The 20,617-nt window shown below is 37.7% G+C and overlaps 1 protein-coding gene across 1 annotated transcript; it reads left to right on the top strand.

Moving 5' to 3' along the window:
* Positions 1-1,182: 1,182 nt before the first annotated feature.
* Positions 1,183-16,045, top strand: lpcat2 (lysophosphatidylcholine acyltransferase 2). The gene is made up of 14 exons (XM_053617208.1): positions 1,183-1,710; positions 3,457-3,599; positions 5,487-5,704; positions 6,394-6,506; positions 6,893-6,953; positions 7,644-7,702; positions 8,175-8,209; positions 8,708-8,762; positions 9,156-9,238; positions 9,332-9,457; positions 10,624-10,777; positions 10,975-11,073; positions 12,913-13,054; positions 13,751-16,045. Exons 1-14 carry the CDS (start codon positions 1,600-1,602, stop codon positions 13,927-13,929), a joined length of 1,578 nt encoding a protein of 525 aa, XP_053473183.1. The 5' UTR covers positions 1,183-1,599; the 3' UTR covers positions 13,930-16,045.
* The last annotated feature ends 4,572 nt before the right edge of the window (positions 16,046-20,617 follow it).

Here is a 20,617-nt window from a genome sequence, read left to right as displayed (position 1 = left end):
GGTATATCGATGATTAATCAGTTGATTAAGCAAGTGAAAACCTGTACATTGTATTGGGTTGAAATTTATATGTGCAGCCACACCAGCTTTTTGTAGATAAGACTAGAGTCCCCAGATTTGTGGTTTCAGCTTGTATAAAAGCTTTTTTCATAGGGCGTTAAATCTGGTCCATATGACTCACTACCCTGCACAGTTCCCTCTACTTTCAAATCACCTGATCCAACTACTAAGATTGCCCTTTATAAGTAGAATCAGGGATCAGGAGGGTTAACTAACAGTTGTAAGTAACTCAAAACACAAAATAAAGTAAAAAATCATTTGAACTGGCATAGTTGAAATTATATGCAGTATGTAACCAAGACTGATAGACGGAACCACTTTTTAGTAGAATTGTTTTCCTTTTAAGGAAAATGGATTTGATAGATGCAGCAAATCCAATTTGACAGAACTTTCAGTGGGCGAACTTATAGATCTTGTTCAGTACTTGATCTTGTTACTGACACTATAATAGAAAAATAGATTATCTATTTATGTTGAAAGCACTTGTCACTATGTTTTAAATTAAAACATCAAAATGGAGTGATTTTTACTTGATTCTTTATATATATATTTGAAATGAAAATCACTCTGAACGACTTGTTCAATGGCATCCAGTGTTTATTTTGTAAGGAAATTCAAATGGAATTTACTTTTTGTTTTTAGGTTAAACATCTTTTATGAACATGTTTGTTGTAACATTGGTTAATGGCTACTCACATTACACACTGCTGTTTAACTACCTGCTGATAGTGGCACCAGTGGAATTTAGCTCGTGCTTTATCTCTATCTCCATACGACAATCTACAGCCAACATTACTGTGTTTGTCATAGTCTAGATCACTAAATAGCCGAGTCGACTCTCTGCCGAAAGTCAGCACAACTTTGTTGTATAGCATAGCCCCATTTCATTCTGGAACTTTGAGTCCAATGTTTTCCGTCTCCACTACTTCTACATCAGTAATGTCAATAATATGACTTTGACCTTTGCTAAAAATGGTGAAAAAAGAAGTTATTGTTCTTTTGTTTGTTTGTTTTTTGGTGCTAACAAAATCAAAACCTGACCTGATACTGAAAACATTTGGGTTTGAGATTTAAAAAAAAAAAAATGATGAATTTGAGGTGATAGATCAGAATTTCAGCTTTTATTTCCTCCTAGTGACAGCTAGATGTGTTAAACAACGTAGAACATGGCACTTTTTGTTTGAGCCTGCCAATCCTACATATAAATAGAAACTGTTTGAAATAGTTACTAATGACACATTTGTGTTTTTCTGTACTATCATGTAAGTATCTCATTACACTCGTTCTCCTTTAAGCAAACTAATAAGGACATGTCTGTGCAGCCTAGAAGAGGATTAGAGGCTTAAAGCTAGGCGGGTCGATGGGAGCTTGACACGCAGCGTGACACCTTAAAAAGGAGAAAGCATAAGGACAGAAAGGTTGCATAGCTGTTGCGTGTTGTGCGAAGCTGCTGGCATCGAGGAGGAAGTGCAGTGCAGTAACTGTGCGTCTGTTACTGACCCAGACAGACGCATCGGCGCGCTGGAATATGCTCATCTGATGATGATGCCTCCTAAAAGAGTGTTTCCCAGGCAGGAGTCCCTCCTTCTCCCCGCCGTCGTCAATCCCTTCCGCCTGGACTTTAAACTGACCAAAAGCGACAAAATCAAAGTGAGTGCAGTTGTTTTTTTTAAATTCTCTTTATGCATACTTACGCAACATCTGGCGGGTGACACGGTAACGGAAATGCACGGATAGTGTTAAATCTAATGTTGTAAATCGCTGACTATGCATACACATACACATGCACATGTCAATCCTCCAAAGCTATTCTCTAGTTATTCAGATATTTTCGTTTATTATACAGAAAGAACAGCGTGCAGATGTTGTTTGTGTGCACGAGCATTCTCACATTCCAGCTGTAGGAAAGGCGTGTCCTTATTCCGTGCACTTATTCAGTGGTGTCCTTGAATGTGTCAAAGTGGTTCTTAACCCTACAGGAAAGGCACGTGAAGTTCACGTGATGTTTTTATTGTCACGTAATCCAAACATATTTGTTATATGTTATCTGGAAACATGAATATAGTATACCTTTAAAGATAACTTATGGTATGTAATTGGACTTTAGGGACCCATGGTGTACTTTCTAAACTTTATTCTGAATGCTAAAGTACCACAAAAGATGCACATTAAGGCTACAAAAGATCCCACAGCAACAAGGAAAAGTACAGTTTTTTTTTTTTTAAATAGTTACAGATTAATTGTTATTTCTTAGCGTGCACGATTCATTTAATTCCGCATGCAATTTAACAGTTAATTTACTTTTGCGGTTATTTTTCACACTAATTTCTCAAATGAACATTTCATTTTTCACATATTCACATACTGTAGCCTACTGTATACGCTCACAGTCGACTTTAATAGGAATACATGTACACCTTCTCTTTCATGCAGTTATCCAATCAGCCAATCACTTCACAGCAGTAAAATGCATAAAATCATGCAGATGCAGGTCAAGAGCTTCAGTTAATATTCACTAAAAACATCACAATGGGGAAAAAAATGTGATCTCAGTGACTGTGGCATGGTTGTTGGTACCAGAAAAAAGAAGCCTACATTTGTCACATATACATTAAAGTGATAGTACAATGACATTCTTTTCTTTTTTCATATTCTAGCTTGTTAGGGTCAGAATGTAAGGTCAGCCATGATATGGCAACCCTGGAGCAGAGAGAGTTTAAGGCCTTGCTCAAGGGCCCAACAGTGGCAGCTTGAACTACTGATTCTGATTATTAACCCAGAGCCTTAAACGCTGCACCACCACTGCCTTGAGCTAGGGTTTACACAGAATGGTGCAAAAAGAAAAGAAAAAAAAATTCAGCGAGTGATAGTTCTTGCCGATGAGAGAGGTCAGAGGAGAATGGTAAGACTGGTTTGCGCTGACAGCAAAGCTACGGTAACCACTATTTACAACTGTGGTGATCAGAAAAGCATCTCAGAGCACACCACTCATCTAATCCACTTAAGGTGGATCTTAAACATCTGGACGGAACCACATCTTAAGATTGCTCACCAAAACTAGATAGTTGAAGATCTGCTACACAGTTTAAAATTAAGTCATTCCTTTGCTTTGCGGATATTACAACGATACTGCTTCAGTCCTTTTATTGCCCTCTTAGCCCCTGATATTTTGACCATCACACATGTTCACTGTATAAAATCAGTGCATCAAACTGAACCATTGATAGCAATCCAGTGTTTCAGACAAGTATCAGTCCCGATACTAATATCAAACGGCTTCAACTTCAAGTGAGTCCAAAAGCTATAGATTACAGCCATATTTCTTTGTTTACTGTGGTAATAACAACTGACTGCTGTATTTCTGTCTCTGTGTCTTTTGTGTGTTCATGTGTTCAGTGTTTTCTTCTGGGAATCATCCTTGTGCCGCTGCGCTCTGTCTTCCTCTTCCTGGTTCTTATGGTAGCATGGCTCATTTCTTCCCTAATCACGTTCAAGCGTCCTCTCAAAGGAGAAGTGGAACCTTTCACAGGCTGGAGGAGGTAAGCATCATTATCCACTGCAAATGTCCACAACTACAAGCATTAATCATTTGGATAAACGCACTATATAAGTGCAGACCATAATCATTTGACAGCAGTAGGATTATTCCTACTGACATCTAATTTGATATAGCAATCATAAAAACTACACTACGTAGAGTAGTCAATAATAATTGGGCATTGATATGTGCCTAAATGTGTCCTGGTTCTTTACGAACATTGTGTTTGAGCAGGTTCATGAAATAATTTATAAAGATGTGGATCATACTGATGTGGGGTTGCCAGAAACAAGGAAGAGTTTATCTATTGTAAACAAAAGCCTACGTTGTTCAAAATGTGCAAATACTATTTACAGAGCATCCCTCATGCTTTGCATATTGATTTCTAAGGTAGTTCAGGGAATGCTGTTAGATAATCCAAAGTCAGAGATGTGTTGTTTTGTTGCGTACAAATGATTCCTTCCAAAAAAAAAAAATGTAATAATTCAGAACAAATTTATCTTGCAATTCAAAAGGACAGAGGATGTAATTCCATGCCTACTTAGATATTCCTTGTGAATACTAATACTCAGCTCTGAACAGTGGTTTTTTTTTAAATCCTTTTTCCTATCCGATATTGAGATTAATAAATAGAGCTTTAAATGGGTCTTTTATAATGTCCATAAACAGCCTGTATTTACTCAAAACACAAAAATACTCAAACACAAGACACAACTGCATGAAAGATTTAATTTCGAGAAGCAAGAAATGAGAAACCAGAATAAGAGAACGGGGAATGCAGGTGACAGATTATGCATGAAGAAAGAGAAGGGAAAACAAAGACAACATAAACACACATGGAAAACAGTGAAACAAGCATTGCACGCCATGCTGGGATCCGTGATCTGTGTCGAAAGGGGTAATTCATGACAAGGCTCCTTCTTTGAAAAGTACTGCTCTTAGGAAATCCCACATTCTTAGCATATTATTTCTAAAGTAGTGCACAAGATGCTGTTAGATGTGGCAGAGTCAGAGATATACAGAGAATGTTTTACTGATTATGAATAATTCATTGCAAAAAATAATTTGTTTCTGGAGCTAATACATCGATATTCTACATAAACACTACAAAAACACAGTCTTTGTTTTTTTATTAAAGCATCCGTATCTTATGATGCGAATCAAAATCAAGGTCTTTTTTATTTCCCCTCAAATGCAACGTTCACAGACTTTATATACACAATAAAAAGAAATGAGCATTTATAAGGAAGCGGTCATTTTATCTAATAAAGATATCAAACCTCCTGATCTACGCTTAAACCGACTGTTGCTTCTGTGAATGCACTGCATTGTAGAGGCAAAGGAAGTGATGTGTTTCCTTTTGTGGTCTAATTAATCAAACAAGTTGGGGGGGTTTCAAAAGTTTTGCCTCCGACACTGGTCTAACTGACAAATGAGCAGATGAGCTGCAGGCAGAGTGGAAGGGTAGGTGAGAATCAGACATAAAATGTACAGTTAAACTAAATGACAGAAATCACAAGCAACTAAACATCATAAGCAGACCCACGAAATGGAAAACCGGAAACCTGAGATCAGAATTTTTGTTATTCAGAAAAACACATTCGGGAATGACGAGACTCTGCTAGACAGAATGGTTAGTGTTATATACCTAAGATAACTGGAATCAGGTCTGATGACATGGACAGTTCAGGTGGTTTAGAAGATGTCAAGGGTCAAATGTTAATCTTTGTGAGAGGTTTGTTTGTTTTTTCTTTTAATTTACCTTTACTTTAGACTTTTATTCTTTTTAATATATCTACTCTTTTTCAAATATTATATAAAGTTATACAGGCCACTTGTGTGTATGTTTGTTTCTGCTCATGCATGACCATACTGTATGTTTGTGTAGCTTTATGTGTCATAGAGTGATGCCAGTTCTGGGCCAGCTGTGTTTCTTTGCGATGGGCTTCCGCGTCATAGTCAAGGGGAAACAGGCAACCAGCAGCGAGGCTCCGATTCTGGCAGTGGCACCTCATTCTTCATTCTTTGACTCGATCACCTGCATCGTATCAGGCATGCCATCTGTAGTGTCCCGCACTGAGAATCTACTTGCTCCCATGTTCGGCCGTAAGTAACAGTGCTTGGTTTTAATCACCATTTTTATGTCTGTACTTCGATTATGAAATAAAGACCTCTGTGTGATGAATAAAGGCTATTTATAAACCTTAAGCCGATATCAAACTGTGCCTACATCAATAATGGGATTATAAATGCTTTAATCAGAATTCTTTACCGACCACATTTGGGATCAAGTTGGAACGTAATCAGGTAAAACAATGCTTCAGAGACTAAAACTGTTTTCCATGTAACTGGTCTTTAATCTTATAAAATCTATAGAATAATTTTTGGACATCGCAAGGTTACCCATCAAGTGGGGTATATATTAAAAACGCTATAGTTAATATACTGTATTTACTTATACCACAGTGCTGTTGAATGCTCACTCTGATTGGTTAGAAGGTGTTCATTTTCTGCTCCAAAAGTTCCAGCTGCAAGGCAAATAGCAGGTTTATATTTAGGAGCTTGTTCTAATAGGTTATCGTTTCTATAATAACTTACAAAAGGGACTTGGTGTTCGTTGGACGAGCCATAAAATGATGCATAAATCACTGATCTGAGGAGGTTTTTTGTAAGGAGGTGTTTATTTAGAATTTTTGGAAGGAGTCTGCCGTATCAGCGCACAAAAACATCTGATGTTTGTACGTTGTATCATGCAGTAAAGAGTTTGTGTACGTGTATGTCTGTATGTCCATTAGGATTTCTGCGCTGCCAGCAGCCTGTTGTCGTCTCACGGGAAGACCCAGACTCACGCAAACAAACAATCACAAACATCACCAACCGCGCCAAGTCTGAAGGCCGCTGGCCACAGGTCAGAATAAACCCATGCCTGGCATGCTACTGTTTTATATTTATATTATATATTTATTTATATTTTCTAAGACGTGAAAGAGTAAGATGCAGTATGAGGTTACTAATTTCGTAGACATTGAAATCCCCTGTTTGAAGAAAGGCTGTGTGTTACAAAACAGGAAATTGCTTTGAAATTACTTTGGAAAACCCTACTTCCTGTATAAGAAATAATGCAGGGCTTTTCAGTGATAGCTGTAGTTCATTTGTGTAACTCTAAAAGAATTGTTAGTATGAAAATATGCAGTGTGTCTGGTTTACCACACTCGGATTGATTAAAATATAAGCAAAAATGATTACACATGACAGGTCCTTCTAAATCCACAGACTTTGTTCAATATTTTTCAGTTGCTGATTTTCCCAGAAGGAACGTGTACAAACAGATCCTGTCTCATTACTTTCAAACAAGGTACAAGGGCACACTCTTAATTTCAATTATGTATTTATATTTTGTAATGACTTTTGGTCTAAGCATTGTTATATGCGATAGATAGATCGATAGATAGATCGAGGAAGGATCAGTTTACACAAGCGGTTGCAGTCTATATACAGTACTATGAGAATGTTCCTTTGGAGTAACTGAATTGAATGTATGTAATGCAACTTTGCTTGCAGAAGAAGGTAAAACAGGAACAGATCTTTTAGTTGAGACTTTTGTTTTGTACCAGATGTGTCCTTCCTTTACACTATACAGAACAGCATATATAGATATATTAATTTTAGTTAATCATATTTTTGATTACTTAAACATTGCAGACAGTCGGTTCAAAATGCTTATACTGAATCAGTTTTGCCTGAGGCCATATAAACTACAGATTTTTGATTGATTAAATGAGATCATGCTACAGAGCAGGATTAATAGGACACCATAATCTACGGCACAGTCTGATCAATAGATACTTCTGACACACATTTACCAGAGCAGCACAGAATTTGAACTCGTATTTAGTGACAGCACTGCAGTAAGGGCAGGGTTAAACTATGGTGTGTTTTGTACCCTTGTGTTTACACAGGGTGTTCAATTGGTGTGAGTGTGTTTGAAAATTAGAATGGAGAGAGAGAGAGAGAGAAAGCTTTGTCACTTGTCACTTGTTTTCAGGTGCTTTTTTACCAGGGGTCCCTGTACAGCCAGTGCTTATCAGATACCCCAATAAACTGGTGAGTGGCTCAATAGCATCGTCAACTAACAAAGCAGAATTGAAACTTATGGTTGTTATTAAAGTGTTAGCTAATCAGAGGAAATCAACTGCTTGAGGCAATCATCTGATATATCTATAATTATGATATATAGATTGCGCCATCAACAAAAAAAATTAAATCTATACGTCAAGATTTCAGCTAGTTCTTGAGTTGTCTGTCCTCACGTCACTTACAATATCATTCGAGTATCTTCAATATCTATTTTCTCTACATATGTTTACAAAAAATGACGTTACGCATTATTACTCCCTTTAATAAAAATCATTTACCATCAACCAGATTACACTTTTGCCAGTGTGAGTGTGTGGACTCAAAATCACACACTACAATTAGACCATCGAGGATCATCGCACATGAGAATGCGTGTTTTGCTACTTTGTTTACAGACGTTTTTGTTACCAATATGTTTACTTTTTCCTCTGTTCCTCAGGACACTGTAACATGGACATGGCAAGGCCCTACATTGTAAGTGCTGAAGATTCAGTTAACAGTTCACAGGTTTAAGTTGTTTAAGATGTCTATCTTCACATCATCTGGCCCACTGCTCAGCTCTAGGCATAAAACATCCTCTCAAAGTGTTGCCATAACTGGGTTGTATTTCGGCCCTGTAATGAGCTCTGAGAATTGTCATACTTTCCAGTCCTAATTTCCTGGGAATAATCCTCACTGGACGGTCAACGCAAGCATTTTCCTATTTTGTGTGTGTTCCAATATGTATAAATATAGAGGTGGAACCATGACGTATTCAAAGCTTTTCTTTTGAGCTCATTTCTTCTTCATTCTTGTCCAGGTTATGCCTACAGTTGCTTGAAATCCATTCATCACTACAGATTTCTTGAGAAAACCCAAACTGACAACTGTTGAGTCAATGTTGTGCTTAATGTTGAATATATACTGCAGTTTCAGTTCCTTCTTGAGGAAATGTAGTAACATCATCAGTAACATCGCTGCTTCCTGTTTCAGCCGGACCCAGGTTCTCCTCACCCTGTGTCAGCTCTATACAACAGTGCAAATTGAGGTTAGCCATCTCCGAGTCTACTTCTGTTTTAATTTCTCTTGCAGACTTGCTGTCTTTCAAACTTATTTGCAAACTGCATCAGAAGACATAGTCAACTGAAACGTAGAGTTCTTTTCAATTGAAGATTTCTTCAAAGATAACTAGCGTTAATGTCCCATAGCCTTAGATATTGACTCTAAGAAGTCAGAAAAAGACACATTAAGGACAATTTCACATTTATGTAAAAATGTACCTTAAATATATTATTGAGAGTTGACTTGTATTAACTTGAACTTCCATAAAGATTCAAGAAGTTTCATATGAATGTTGACATGTTTTAATAAAATGTTCTGAAATGTATACATCATGTATGATCTCTTATATATGTTTTCTCTCTTGCTCTCTCTCTTTTAGTACCTTCCTCCACATATTCCCAGTGAAGAAGAGATAAACAACCCCATAAAATTCGCACAGTCTGTGAGGAGTCAAATGTCAGAGTAAGGAACAAAAAGTTTGCACTGCATCCAGGGGTCTGTGCTGCAGTATTGGTTTCACCAAGACAGTACTGACTAACTTTTGTGGTTTGACAGGGCTCTGGGCGTGCCCATAACAGATCACACTTTCGAGGACTGTCGGCTGATGATCTCAGCAGGGCAGTTGACTCTGCCCATGGAGGCGGGGCTAGTGGAGTTCACCAAGATCAGCAGAAAGCTTAAGTATAGCACACTGTTTAGACTTTACTGCTTTCTCTGTACCACTTAATATTGTATGTATATGGGTGTATCATAAAGCATTGTAATGACTTGGGTTAATATAAAATTGGGCCCTATTCAAAGTGAAGCCTGTGCAGGATGGAGTTAATATTGAATATCCACATCTGTATTCATACTTCAGTATTAACCCAAACAAAGGTTAAGTCAGGACTTAAGGTTAAGTCAGGACATCTATAAGCATGCACACTTAGGTTATGATAATAACTACACAGAAACCAGCATCCTATAGGTAAAATTCCATCAGCACTTATTAATTCTCTAATCAGTGGTCCAAAAAAAAAAAAAAAATTGTTGCTACACTGCTACTAGTACAACCTTCTTTTGTTTGTCCTTTTAAATTTCTGAATATTGGACCCTTTAACAACCTCTTAAATGACATGAATACAAAGATCAGAACCCACAGAGGGCATCTTTTATGTTTGAAGAAAGAATCAATTGGTACATACGCTGTATTTATTTATTTTTACATATTACTTAGCTTGCTAGCTAGCAGTAGCTAATGTGGTAGGATTTCTGAGGGGATTTGAGGGAGTATGGACATCACTGTTTATACATTATTCTGCTAACACTAACAATCTAGTTAAAAGGAGCTAATCTGACAGGATTTCTGAGGGGACTGAGGGAGTATGTACATCCCTGTTGATTCACTATTCTGCTAATACTAGGCAGCTTGCTAATGGGAGCTAATCTGACAGGATTTCTGAGAGTACATTTAACCATATAGATAAATGTTATAATATTAAATAATCTGACAGGATTTCTGCAGGATTTAGTTATATTTATAAACATTCACAATCTTTAATGTTGTCATTAACCAACTAGCTAGCATGACAGGATTTGTGAGAGGGTTTTAATTCGTATAGTAAATATTCATCATCCTCAGTGCTAATCTTAAATATGCTAACATAGGATATGTTGACAATGTTTCAGAAAATATTTTGAGTACAGTAACAGAACTACACCTAATTATAGTTATACACTGGACTGCCATCAGATCACTTTTGTTTTATACTGAGGATGATTATGATTATATATACATTTTTTAATTATTATCTGGAGTCCAAAAGTAAACACATTTTCTTTTTAATTCTTTTTTTAATTTCCCGCAGTCTGAAATGGGACAACATGCAGAAAGAGCTAGAGAATTTTGCTACGATGGCCCAGTCCTGCAAAGGAGGTCGAATCAGGATCGAGGAGTTTGCTAGTTTTCTCAAGATGCCCATCAGCCCTGTGCTTCAGGAGCTCTTTGCTCTTTTTGACAGGGTGTGTGTGTGCGCGGGTTTATTTAAATTTATTAAGTACTACTATCCACATACATGTTATTCTTTTTGTAGAATTGTATGTTTACAATCCTCAATAAAAGTAATGAAAATACTGAATCCATTCATTTAGTCTGAAATACTATAGGTACATAGAAATGTCAGTAGGTTTAATAAACTGTTTATCATGTTGCACTGCAGGACGGGGATGGCACTATTGATTTTAGAGAATACGTCATTGGTATGACAGTGTTGTGTCGACCAGCAAACACAGAAGAAGTGATCCAGACAGCATTTAAGGTACACGGCCACTCCTTACATGTATTTGATAATTTTATGAATTAAATTAAAATTTGTTTAGAGAATATTTCCCATTCTTGTAGTCATTATGCCTTTCATTTTACTTTACCAACCCAGAGCTTAACCAACTTTGTCTTTTTGAATAGCGTTTTTAATAATTACGTGAGCCACACTCTGTGGGAAGCGCCCTCGCGCGTGACCGGTATCTGAAGCGTGTGTAACATCATGCCTATTTATAGGCCTGCCGTGATCACATGACGTGTCAATTAAGCGCGTCACGTGATATAAAAACAGCGCCTGTGAGCCGCCTCATGAGCCTTATTATTTTCAGCAAGACTGCATGTTGCTTGCGAAAACACTCCTCAGTTTCGCTCTATCTTTTCAACAACAACAACAACAACAACAACAACAACAACAACAACAACAACAAAAAAGGTAAAGTATGAGGGAGGGAAAATTCAGGAACTGTGTTACGCTTCGCTCCCGTTTCGTCATCCGGGGGCGGTGATGGAGTGTTTAGGTGTGTGAAGTGTTGAAGGGTGGAGAACGCCACGGTAGCCCTCGAAAGGTCGTCTTACAATTAAGCAGCTCCGCTCGCGACTCGCTCTCTTTTCGGAAGCGAGTTGGATGTCGGAGCCTCGCGGATCTGGGCCGGCCGCTGCCGAGGCAGCCAGCCGTCTCATGTCCTGGGGATCCCGTATGGATCTGGAAGAGGAGCTGGAGACGAGCGCTGCCCGATCTCTTTCTGTCTTCCGCGTCCCGCTCTCCGCCGGATTTTGGAGCTCGCGTCGCGACTCCTCCTTCTGCTATGGAAAGCCAAAAACATAAAATAAATAAATACATAACTTTCTCTCTGATTCTGAGGAGTCAGAAAGGTGTGATAAAATCCGAGAGCAGCTCTCAAGCATATAAAGAGCTGGTGGAAGTGATTACTAAGGCTGGATGAGCTTTTTTCTCCCCAGTGAATATAAATCTCCCTCACATTGCAGAAAACAGGCTGTTTGCCCTCCTCTGTTCCACACACTGGAACAAGAGAAATTGCACCTACTCTGTCCAGTAGCTGCTAGTCTGCTTTGGCGGAGACAGTAGAAGTTAGTCGAAGCAGTACATTTCTGATTGGATATTGGAAGCAATCTCTATTGCTTATGAGGCACGTGGTCTCGCTATGCCTCTAAGGGATCATTCCACTAGGGGTGTTGCCTCCTCAAAGGCTTTGTCCAGAGGGGTACCCTTAAAGGATGTGGTCTATGTCACACACATTCATTCGATATTACAGCCTGGATATACATTCCACCCCGTGCCGTGCTTGAGTGTCTTCAGTGATCCTCAGGCTCGGATCTTTTTATACAGGCCATACCCTCAGTATGACGGAGTGGGTATTGTCGTTCCCACAGCGTGTGGCTCATGCAACGTTGAGTTACCTTTGAAAGGGAACGTCTGGGTTACGAGAAGGGAATGGGACATTGTGTAGCTTTCTGATACTGGGTCGTGCCTGTGAATTGTGTCTTCGCTTCAGATAATAGAGGCTGACTGTGTGGGTCACAGGTGCTGTTTTTATATCACGCGATGTGCTTAATTGCCACGTCACCTAATCACAGCAGACATATAACTAAGCGTGATTATACAAGCTTCAGATACTGGTCACGTGTGAGGGCGCTTCCCACAGCGTGTAGCTCACGTAACTGCTCGTTCCCTTGGGTTACATGTGCAACCCAGATGTTTCTCAACCTTTCACTCACTGTAAATGACCCTGTCATTGAGAAACACTGGTGTAAAGGTAAAAATGCTGGAAATATGATGTATGGCAGTACAGTAACTCTGTGTGATGTCTGGCCTCAGCTGTTTGATGTGGACGAGGACAACAGCATCACTCGAGATGAGTTTGCTAGCCTGCTGCGCTCAACACTCGGTGTCTGTGATCTCGACGTCAGCAAACTCTTCGATGAGATTGATATCGATGGATCAGAATGCATCACGTATGGTGAGTATAACTTTTATAAAGTTCAAAAGTTTGCACCCCCTTGACTTTCTTCTTTTTAATCTGTATTTCCCTCGGTTCAAAGTGGATAGAAACAAATTAAAAGTGACACTTTACATTTTACAGTTTGTCAAAAACCCAGAATTCCCTGTTCATGTTATGGTCTTTAATAAATTGATGACCTTTTCCAACATACAGCCTAAATCTTTATAGAAAGAAAGAGAGCCTTTATTGTCATGTATACAAATACAGCACAAGAAAAAAAGAAATATTTATTATTAAATGTCTAGTGAATTGAGAACTATTAGAAAATGCCTTATTTTAACAATCTAGATTTAATTTAATCTAATCAGAAAAGTTAAAAAAAATAAATAAATCACACTAATGATTTAGATACCTTTTGGCACTGTCTGAGTCTCTTTATTTTATTTAATTTTTTCTATAGGCTTAACATTTTTAACCTCCAATAAAATAATCATTTAGAGTCTCTTTAGGATCTCAGAACAAACAAGAGCCACAACCATTTAGCTTCCTTCATTTAACTTCTGTTTTGTATCATTTTGTATATTCTGTTGAAATACTAGTGACTAAACTAAACCTTAAGAAACTCAGAAGATCAGTGGTAATGTATCTAGATTATACAATATGTTTGACATGCTATAGCTAAAAGATTTTTCTTTCCTGTCATCTTTTCACTAGACGAGTTTCTCTCCTTTGCTTACACCCACCCCGAGTATGCTAAACTCTTCACGACGTACATTGAGCTGCAGCGCTACCATTGCTTTGGAGAAGGACCAATTTCACAGCTCACTTCCTCCTCTACGATTCTCCCCGGTGAGCAGCAAGAAGAATGTAGCTCGGACAAGAAGGATGACTAAGTGCCTTAAATCAAGAGTAAAGCCATACTGATTACACTGTGAGGCAAACAGAAATGCAGATTTCTGATAGAAATCATTAGCCCAAGATTAACCCATGAAACTCAAAGGCCCTGTCAGTGGGTTCAGGCCTTCATTCCTTACCCTTCTAACTACACACATTTCCAATTAGTTTCATTTCAATTATTAAATCATTCACTGCTACTCAATCATATACATTAAGGTGAATAGCTAAGAAATTATAGTGGTGCTTGAAAGATTAACATTTAAAAAAGTGATTGTTAATTGTACTTTAATCCTCAAAATTGTAGGTACAGTGGTGCTTGAAAGATTGTGAACACTTTAGAATTTTCTATATCTGCATAAATAGGACCTAAAACATCATTAGATGTTTCATACTATTTAGAGATGGTTTTGTAACCTTTTCCAGCCTGATGAGCATCAATAAGTCTTTTCCTGAGGTCCTCAGAAATCTCCTTTGTTCGTGCCATGATACACTTCCACAAACATGTGTTGTCAAGATCAGACTCTCATAGATCCCTGTTCTGTAAATAAAACAAGGCGCTCACTCACACCTGATTGTCATCCTATTGATTGAAAACACTGGACTTGAATTTCACCTTCAACTTAACTGCTAATCCTAGAGGTTCACATACTTTTGCCAGTCACAGATATGTAATATTGGATCATTTTCCTCAATAAATAAAATGACCAACTATAATATTTTTGTCTCATTTGTTTAAGTGTGTTCTCTTTGTCGACATTTAGGACTGGTGTGAAAATCTGATGACATTTTAAGTCATATTTATGCAGAACTATAGAAATATTCTAACTTGTACCTTTTACCACTGTACCTCTGATTTTGAGGGTTAAACTGCAGTTGACCATTTATATTACTGAATGATGAGTCCTTTTGTAAGGGGCGCACGGTGGCTTAGTGGTTAGCATGTTCGCCTCGCACCGCCAGGGCCGGGGTTTGTTTCCCGTGGCTCTGTGTGTGCGGAGTTTGCACGTTCTCCTTTGCATCTCCCCATGCTACGGGGCCTTACTCCTCCAGTCCAAAGACATGCATTGGCGTGTCTAAAGTGTCCGTAGTGTGTGAATGTGTGCCCTGCGATGGACTGGTGTACCCCGCCTTGTGCCCGATGCTCCCTGGGATAGGCTCCCGGTTCCCCGTGAGCCTGAAAAGGAGTAGAAGATGGATGGATGGAGTCCTTTTGGAAAGAAACTGGCAGTTAGTTGAGCTCTGGTATTTTAATGTATCTTAAATCCCCATGTTTTTTCTATATACCTCATGCCTTTTTATCCCTCCCTCCCTCCTCTCTCTCACCGCTTTAGGGGCCTTGGTGTGGAAAGTTTATATTTGCATCCATATTAAAGAGTTAACATTCTACACCAATTTTAATGGTGTCATTTGTGCTCAGTTATACTGCGCTGCATAAACAGTCGGAAGATTTTCCCCTGTAAAAACACACAGGACCCTGTTGTGGAGGCTAAAAATATTCAATGCTGTTATTCTGCAGTCTTCCACCAGGTGACACCAAAAGCCTACTTTACACTTCTGTGTACATTACTCACCTCCTGACTACCTGAAGATCATGTAAGCAATCTTTCATCTTTGAGTTGTCCATGTACATTGTGTGCAATCGCCATTTCATCAACAATCTTTCAAAGTCAAACACCAAAGGTTACAAAATGTTTCAAAGCCAAGCAAACATATCCCTAGAATATAAAAACCAATAAACGTATTTATAGGAAAATGTATGTGCGTGCTAATCCTTGTCTCCATTTGAAAGATGGGTCAAAAGTATACAGAATATTTTTGGAGGCTTTATGAAAGATTAAATGTGACCCATAGAGGAATTTTAATAGTTGTGCTGCCTTTTAATCATTGTTTCTTTTTGTAGGCATTGTAATTTTTTTTTTTTTCATGTAATACTCAAACAAGCATATGATGAAAATATGAAAGTTTTAGGGAAAAGTATTTTTGTGAAAACTTGATGGTAAAATGATGTTATAACAAAAAACAAAGACAAAGAATTAAACCTTTTGTATTCTGTGGCTGTGTTTTACGGTACATATACAGTGCATTCATATCAACTACTAGGAGACAATTAAATGTTCCACACATTATATATATATGTGTGTGTGTGTGTATAATATATATATATATATATATATATATGTGTGTGTGTGTGTGTGTGTGTGTGTGTGTGTGTGTGTATATATATGTAGATGAAGATGTGAATGATTTGATTTTCACAAGTCCAAACATTTGATTTAACATGAACATACAGCAATATACAAATTCTACAACCTAGTGAATAGGAAGCCTTCTGGGATTCAGACTAACTTGTGGAATGGTAGATTCTACGTCGATCACAGGTTAAATCAAATCTAAAACCTTAAATTGCATGATAAAATTTTTATATTTCCTCAACAGGCAAGCAGAAATATTACTCTTTATACACTGAAAAGATGAGTAGCTAAATTTAGCAGAGGTATTTTTTTTAGAGGTAATGGCAAAAATGTTGGACAGTGTATTTGTTACCATGCTGTACTCGTACTGTCTGTCAGAAGAATGTTAAAAGAAAGTTCGTAATTGAGCATGTAGTGTGTGTATAAAAAATTACTGCATGTACAATATTAATTTCCGGGGTCAATGATGATGGCGGCGTCCTACAGAAGACTGATGTCCTCTCTTTTAAGGCCCTGCTGGATGAATGATGACACGCGGCTTACTTCATTAAATCCCTGCTGTTCAGTACGGTGTGATCACCAGCTGTGATTTCCACTGTCGAATTTGTTTTAACCTTTTCAGCCAAAGCAAAAAAAAAAAAGCCCATTTAATTTTAACCACAATTGATGAGATGGCATGGAATCAATTAAATAACATTGTTGCCTCTTTCTCCCCCTTTCCCTCTATTTCTCAGTGCTTCTCCTTTATATTGCCAGATCCATTTTGAGCAGCCTCAGGTTAAAGCGGTCTAGTCAAATCGTAAACAATCAATGTCATTAATTAGGTTTGATTTGCACCAACCAAACGAGGATTGGATAATGGGGTCTGGGTGAGCGGGTGTCTGCCTACACGGATGAAGAAGAGACTGATCTGATGCTCTTCTAAAGAAAGGTCAACACTGACAAGATGAGCAGTTAATTGACAAGTTGCCAAATAGTTGTAAAATGCAGCAAGCTAATTGTACTCACCCTGCAAGTATAGGAGATGTTTCATGGATCCATTCCATTGCCTTCTCTTTTTTGTTTTTAATTGTACTCACCCTGCAAGTATAGGAGATGTTGCATACATATATTCCATTGCCTTTTCTTTTATGTTTTTAATTGTACTCATCATTTGCCTCCAAGTTCAGGGAAGGTGTAGGAGTTTAGATCAGATGTCCGTATACTTTTGGCCACATGGTGTATATCTCAGGCCCCCTGACATGGATTGAGAGATCAAATTTAAATATGTCTTGAGTTCATTCACACTTGTATAATATATTAGAGGTGCAACACAATGACAATATCTGTATTTGTTTGTTTATTCCAAATATTCATATCTATATTCAGATTTAAACATCAATTAAATATAAACCCTACCACCACGCACCAAGAAACACTAGACAACACTTGGGAGGGGAAAAAGCACCAGAAATACTAGTACTGTCAGGTACTAATGGTTCATAACAGTTTATGAATTCTGGCTCTGACAGTTCCTCAACCTCATATCACTCGAGAGATGTGTGTGGGACTGTGTTCAAACCCGTTCCCATAATTATTTTTATTTGTACATCTCCACAATGACTAAAAGAATTCTAAAAAATGTAGTTGAATTTAAACTTGTAGCTTAATTTAAACCACTCTCGTCCTGACCATGAAGTTAATATCGAAACATGTTAGTACTACTTTAATATATCATTAATATGAGTTCAATAACTGTCCAATTGCTAAAACACACTGGAAAGTAAAAATATGTGATTTGCATGACTTTTATTGTGTCCTCTGGTATCCCAATGCACAACTTTAATCTCAACCAGATCAAAGCTGTCTGAAAAACAATTTTAAAATAATAGTGCACCTTCTATTCATATTTGTATATGTTTAGAACACATTTTCTGTTCAATACGAATAACGCATTTGTATTCGGTTACATCCCTATTTTATATAATGGATATGCTTGAAACAGACCTCTGAGGTCATGTGTCATGCTGTAGTTCTAACTGTAAGATTAAATGTAATATAAGGTGGTAAGTAATTGTGTAGCATACCACATATTATTTCAGTACTGTGAGCATCACTGTACTACATACGCTAGGGATTCTTACAGCAATGTCACATGTCTGTGTGTGTCTCTGTGACTGTGTTTTCTGTACTGTAATGTAATGTAATGTATGGATGTTATACCCCAGCCACCCACAGCTTCCCCAACCCCAGCCCTCTTGAGTAAACACAAGTTGTAGCACTCTTACTTGTCTTTGATCTGAGGAAAAAGTCTTGGCCTTGGGCAGAAGGTACAAAAGCCATGACGGCACCTCCCAGAGGGTGAAACACAAACACACGACAGCCCTTCCTTGAAACCTCTGGACGACACCATGCTGATTCTTACACCACTTTTCGTCTGAGGAAAGATTGAGGAAATATTTACGCAACCATGTCCGAGTTAAAGGAACTCCCAGATGAAAAAGAGCAAACTAAGCCGAGTTGGAAAAAGACGTCATTGTTCATGCTTGTGGTTTTCCACTTGTGTTTATGTCTCGGCATTTTCAGCGAGTCTCAGAGAGGCATTTTCAGGGATCTCTTTATTGCACAATTCCAAGCAAAGCTAAAACGCACCATTCAAAGACATTACTTGGATGAATTTAAGATATTTTAGTGTAGGAGAGAATAATATTATATATATGTATGTATGTATGTATATGTTCTCAAAACATTAGCTAGCTAATTTCCTGCCAGCATCCTACAGGGGACCTTTCACTGGGCCTGTCTTTATTATGCACATCACATTTGTGCAAGCAGAGACACGTGGCTCAAATAACAATGACGTATTAAGCGGTGTTTTTGCAGCATTGTATTTTGGTAGTCAAGGAAAACAACAACATTTGTATAACACGCAATACTAATTCCCTCTGAAACCTTCCTCAAACCTCTGCTCATGTTTCTCTTTAATTCACATAATGGCATCAATTCCCTATCTGTATCATATCTGTAGGATTGAAATTAGATAATTGGCTGCTTACATGCTATAATCAAAGAGCCTTCTCACTGATGTCACACAGTATAATACAGATCATTATTAAATTGTCATTTAATATGATTTTTTTTTTTTAAACTCTGTGTATTTAAAGGTAACGAAGTAACTAAGGATAATAATCTAATTTTGCAGGCCATTTATATAATCTGTAGCATCCAAATAAACTTGGTTTGGACAATGAGACACTGTTAATGTGTAAGGTGAAGGGTTCAGTATGTTCTCAGTGTAAAAGAAAGTCTGCGTCATCGTTTTTTTTTTTTTTTCTTTTCAGAAATGCATGTCATTAAATGAAATGTTTATTGCTTTTGATCCTTGATTTATTTTGAAAGTCAGGAGCACACTGGTGCTTATACATATGCCTTCAAGTATGCTTTGGACCACATGTGTGGTGTAGCAGGGTAACGCCGATCAATTTAAATTAAGCCTGCAGATGATTTGATTGACAGTTTGACATGGCTGATTGATGGTGTGAACTCTCTGATGTACAAAAGCACTAATAAAGCACAGTTTAATCTTTTACAGAGGTGTTTGAGGAATTCACTAAACTGGAAAATCTTTTTCTTTTTTTTTTTTTTTAAAAAAAGGTGTTTAATTGGAGTAACAAAGAAATTTCAACCTTAATGTTGTTAAAATGCTCTCTGCTCAGTGTGAAGACTTTAGCCTAGCAGAAATGCTAGTGGATTGTCGTATCAATTCATCAACCTTATGTCAGGAATCATTTGTATATATGTATTCAAGCAAGCAAGATTGATGAGCTTGGGTTTTAAGGTCATATCAGTGAAGTTGTAGGAAAAGGTATGAAAATGAATTACATTGCTAACCTGCAATTGTGCAGATCGTTAAAAATTTGCATAGTATAGGGAAAAAAAAAACACTACTTCCTTTTTTCGAAAAGCTCTTTGTCTGATTCTGCAAAACTGCGATTTTGATCTGAAAGGCAACTGGAAGTAATGTAATTTAGAAAAAATAGCACAGATCTGTTCTTCGTTTAGCTTACTGATCAATCTTTTACCCAGAGCCCCAAGGCTCTCCAACACCTGCCATGTATACTCTCTCTGAACCAGTGTCAAGCATTTTATGGACCATCTACTGAAAAAATATTACATCAAAGAAACAAAAACATGTCAATGTTGTTCTGAAAAAGCTAACATTTACCAAAATGTTAATTTGCATGTACACTACAGCCTTTGTTTAAGCCGGTCCTTAAGGCATATATTATATACTTATATTTGAGACATCCCACATATCAAACATGGGTAAAAAGGCAATATGTAATCTGTATAAACTTGGTATTTAAAAAGCCAGTCAAATGTGGTGTTTGCTATTTCTGTCCCATGATGAACCGGATCTCATGACAAATGTATATACATTTAAACAAAGTAGGGTGATGTTTTGCTTGATTTCATATCTCATGAACAAATCCACATCCAGAACTTAACCAAA

The sequence above is a fragment of the Ictalurus furcatus genome, chromosome 27 (genome assembly GCF_023375685.1).
Source record: "Ictalurus furcatus strain D&B chromosome 27, Billie_1.0, whole genome shotgun sequence".
Lineage (NCBI taxonomy): Eukaryota > Metazoa > Chordata > Actinopteri > Siluriformes > Ictaluridae > Ictalurus > Ictalurus furcatus.
The sequence above is the reverse complement of the archived record's forward strand: the minus strand, read 5'-3'. Positions and strand labels throughout refer to the sequence as shown.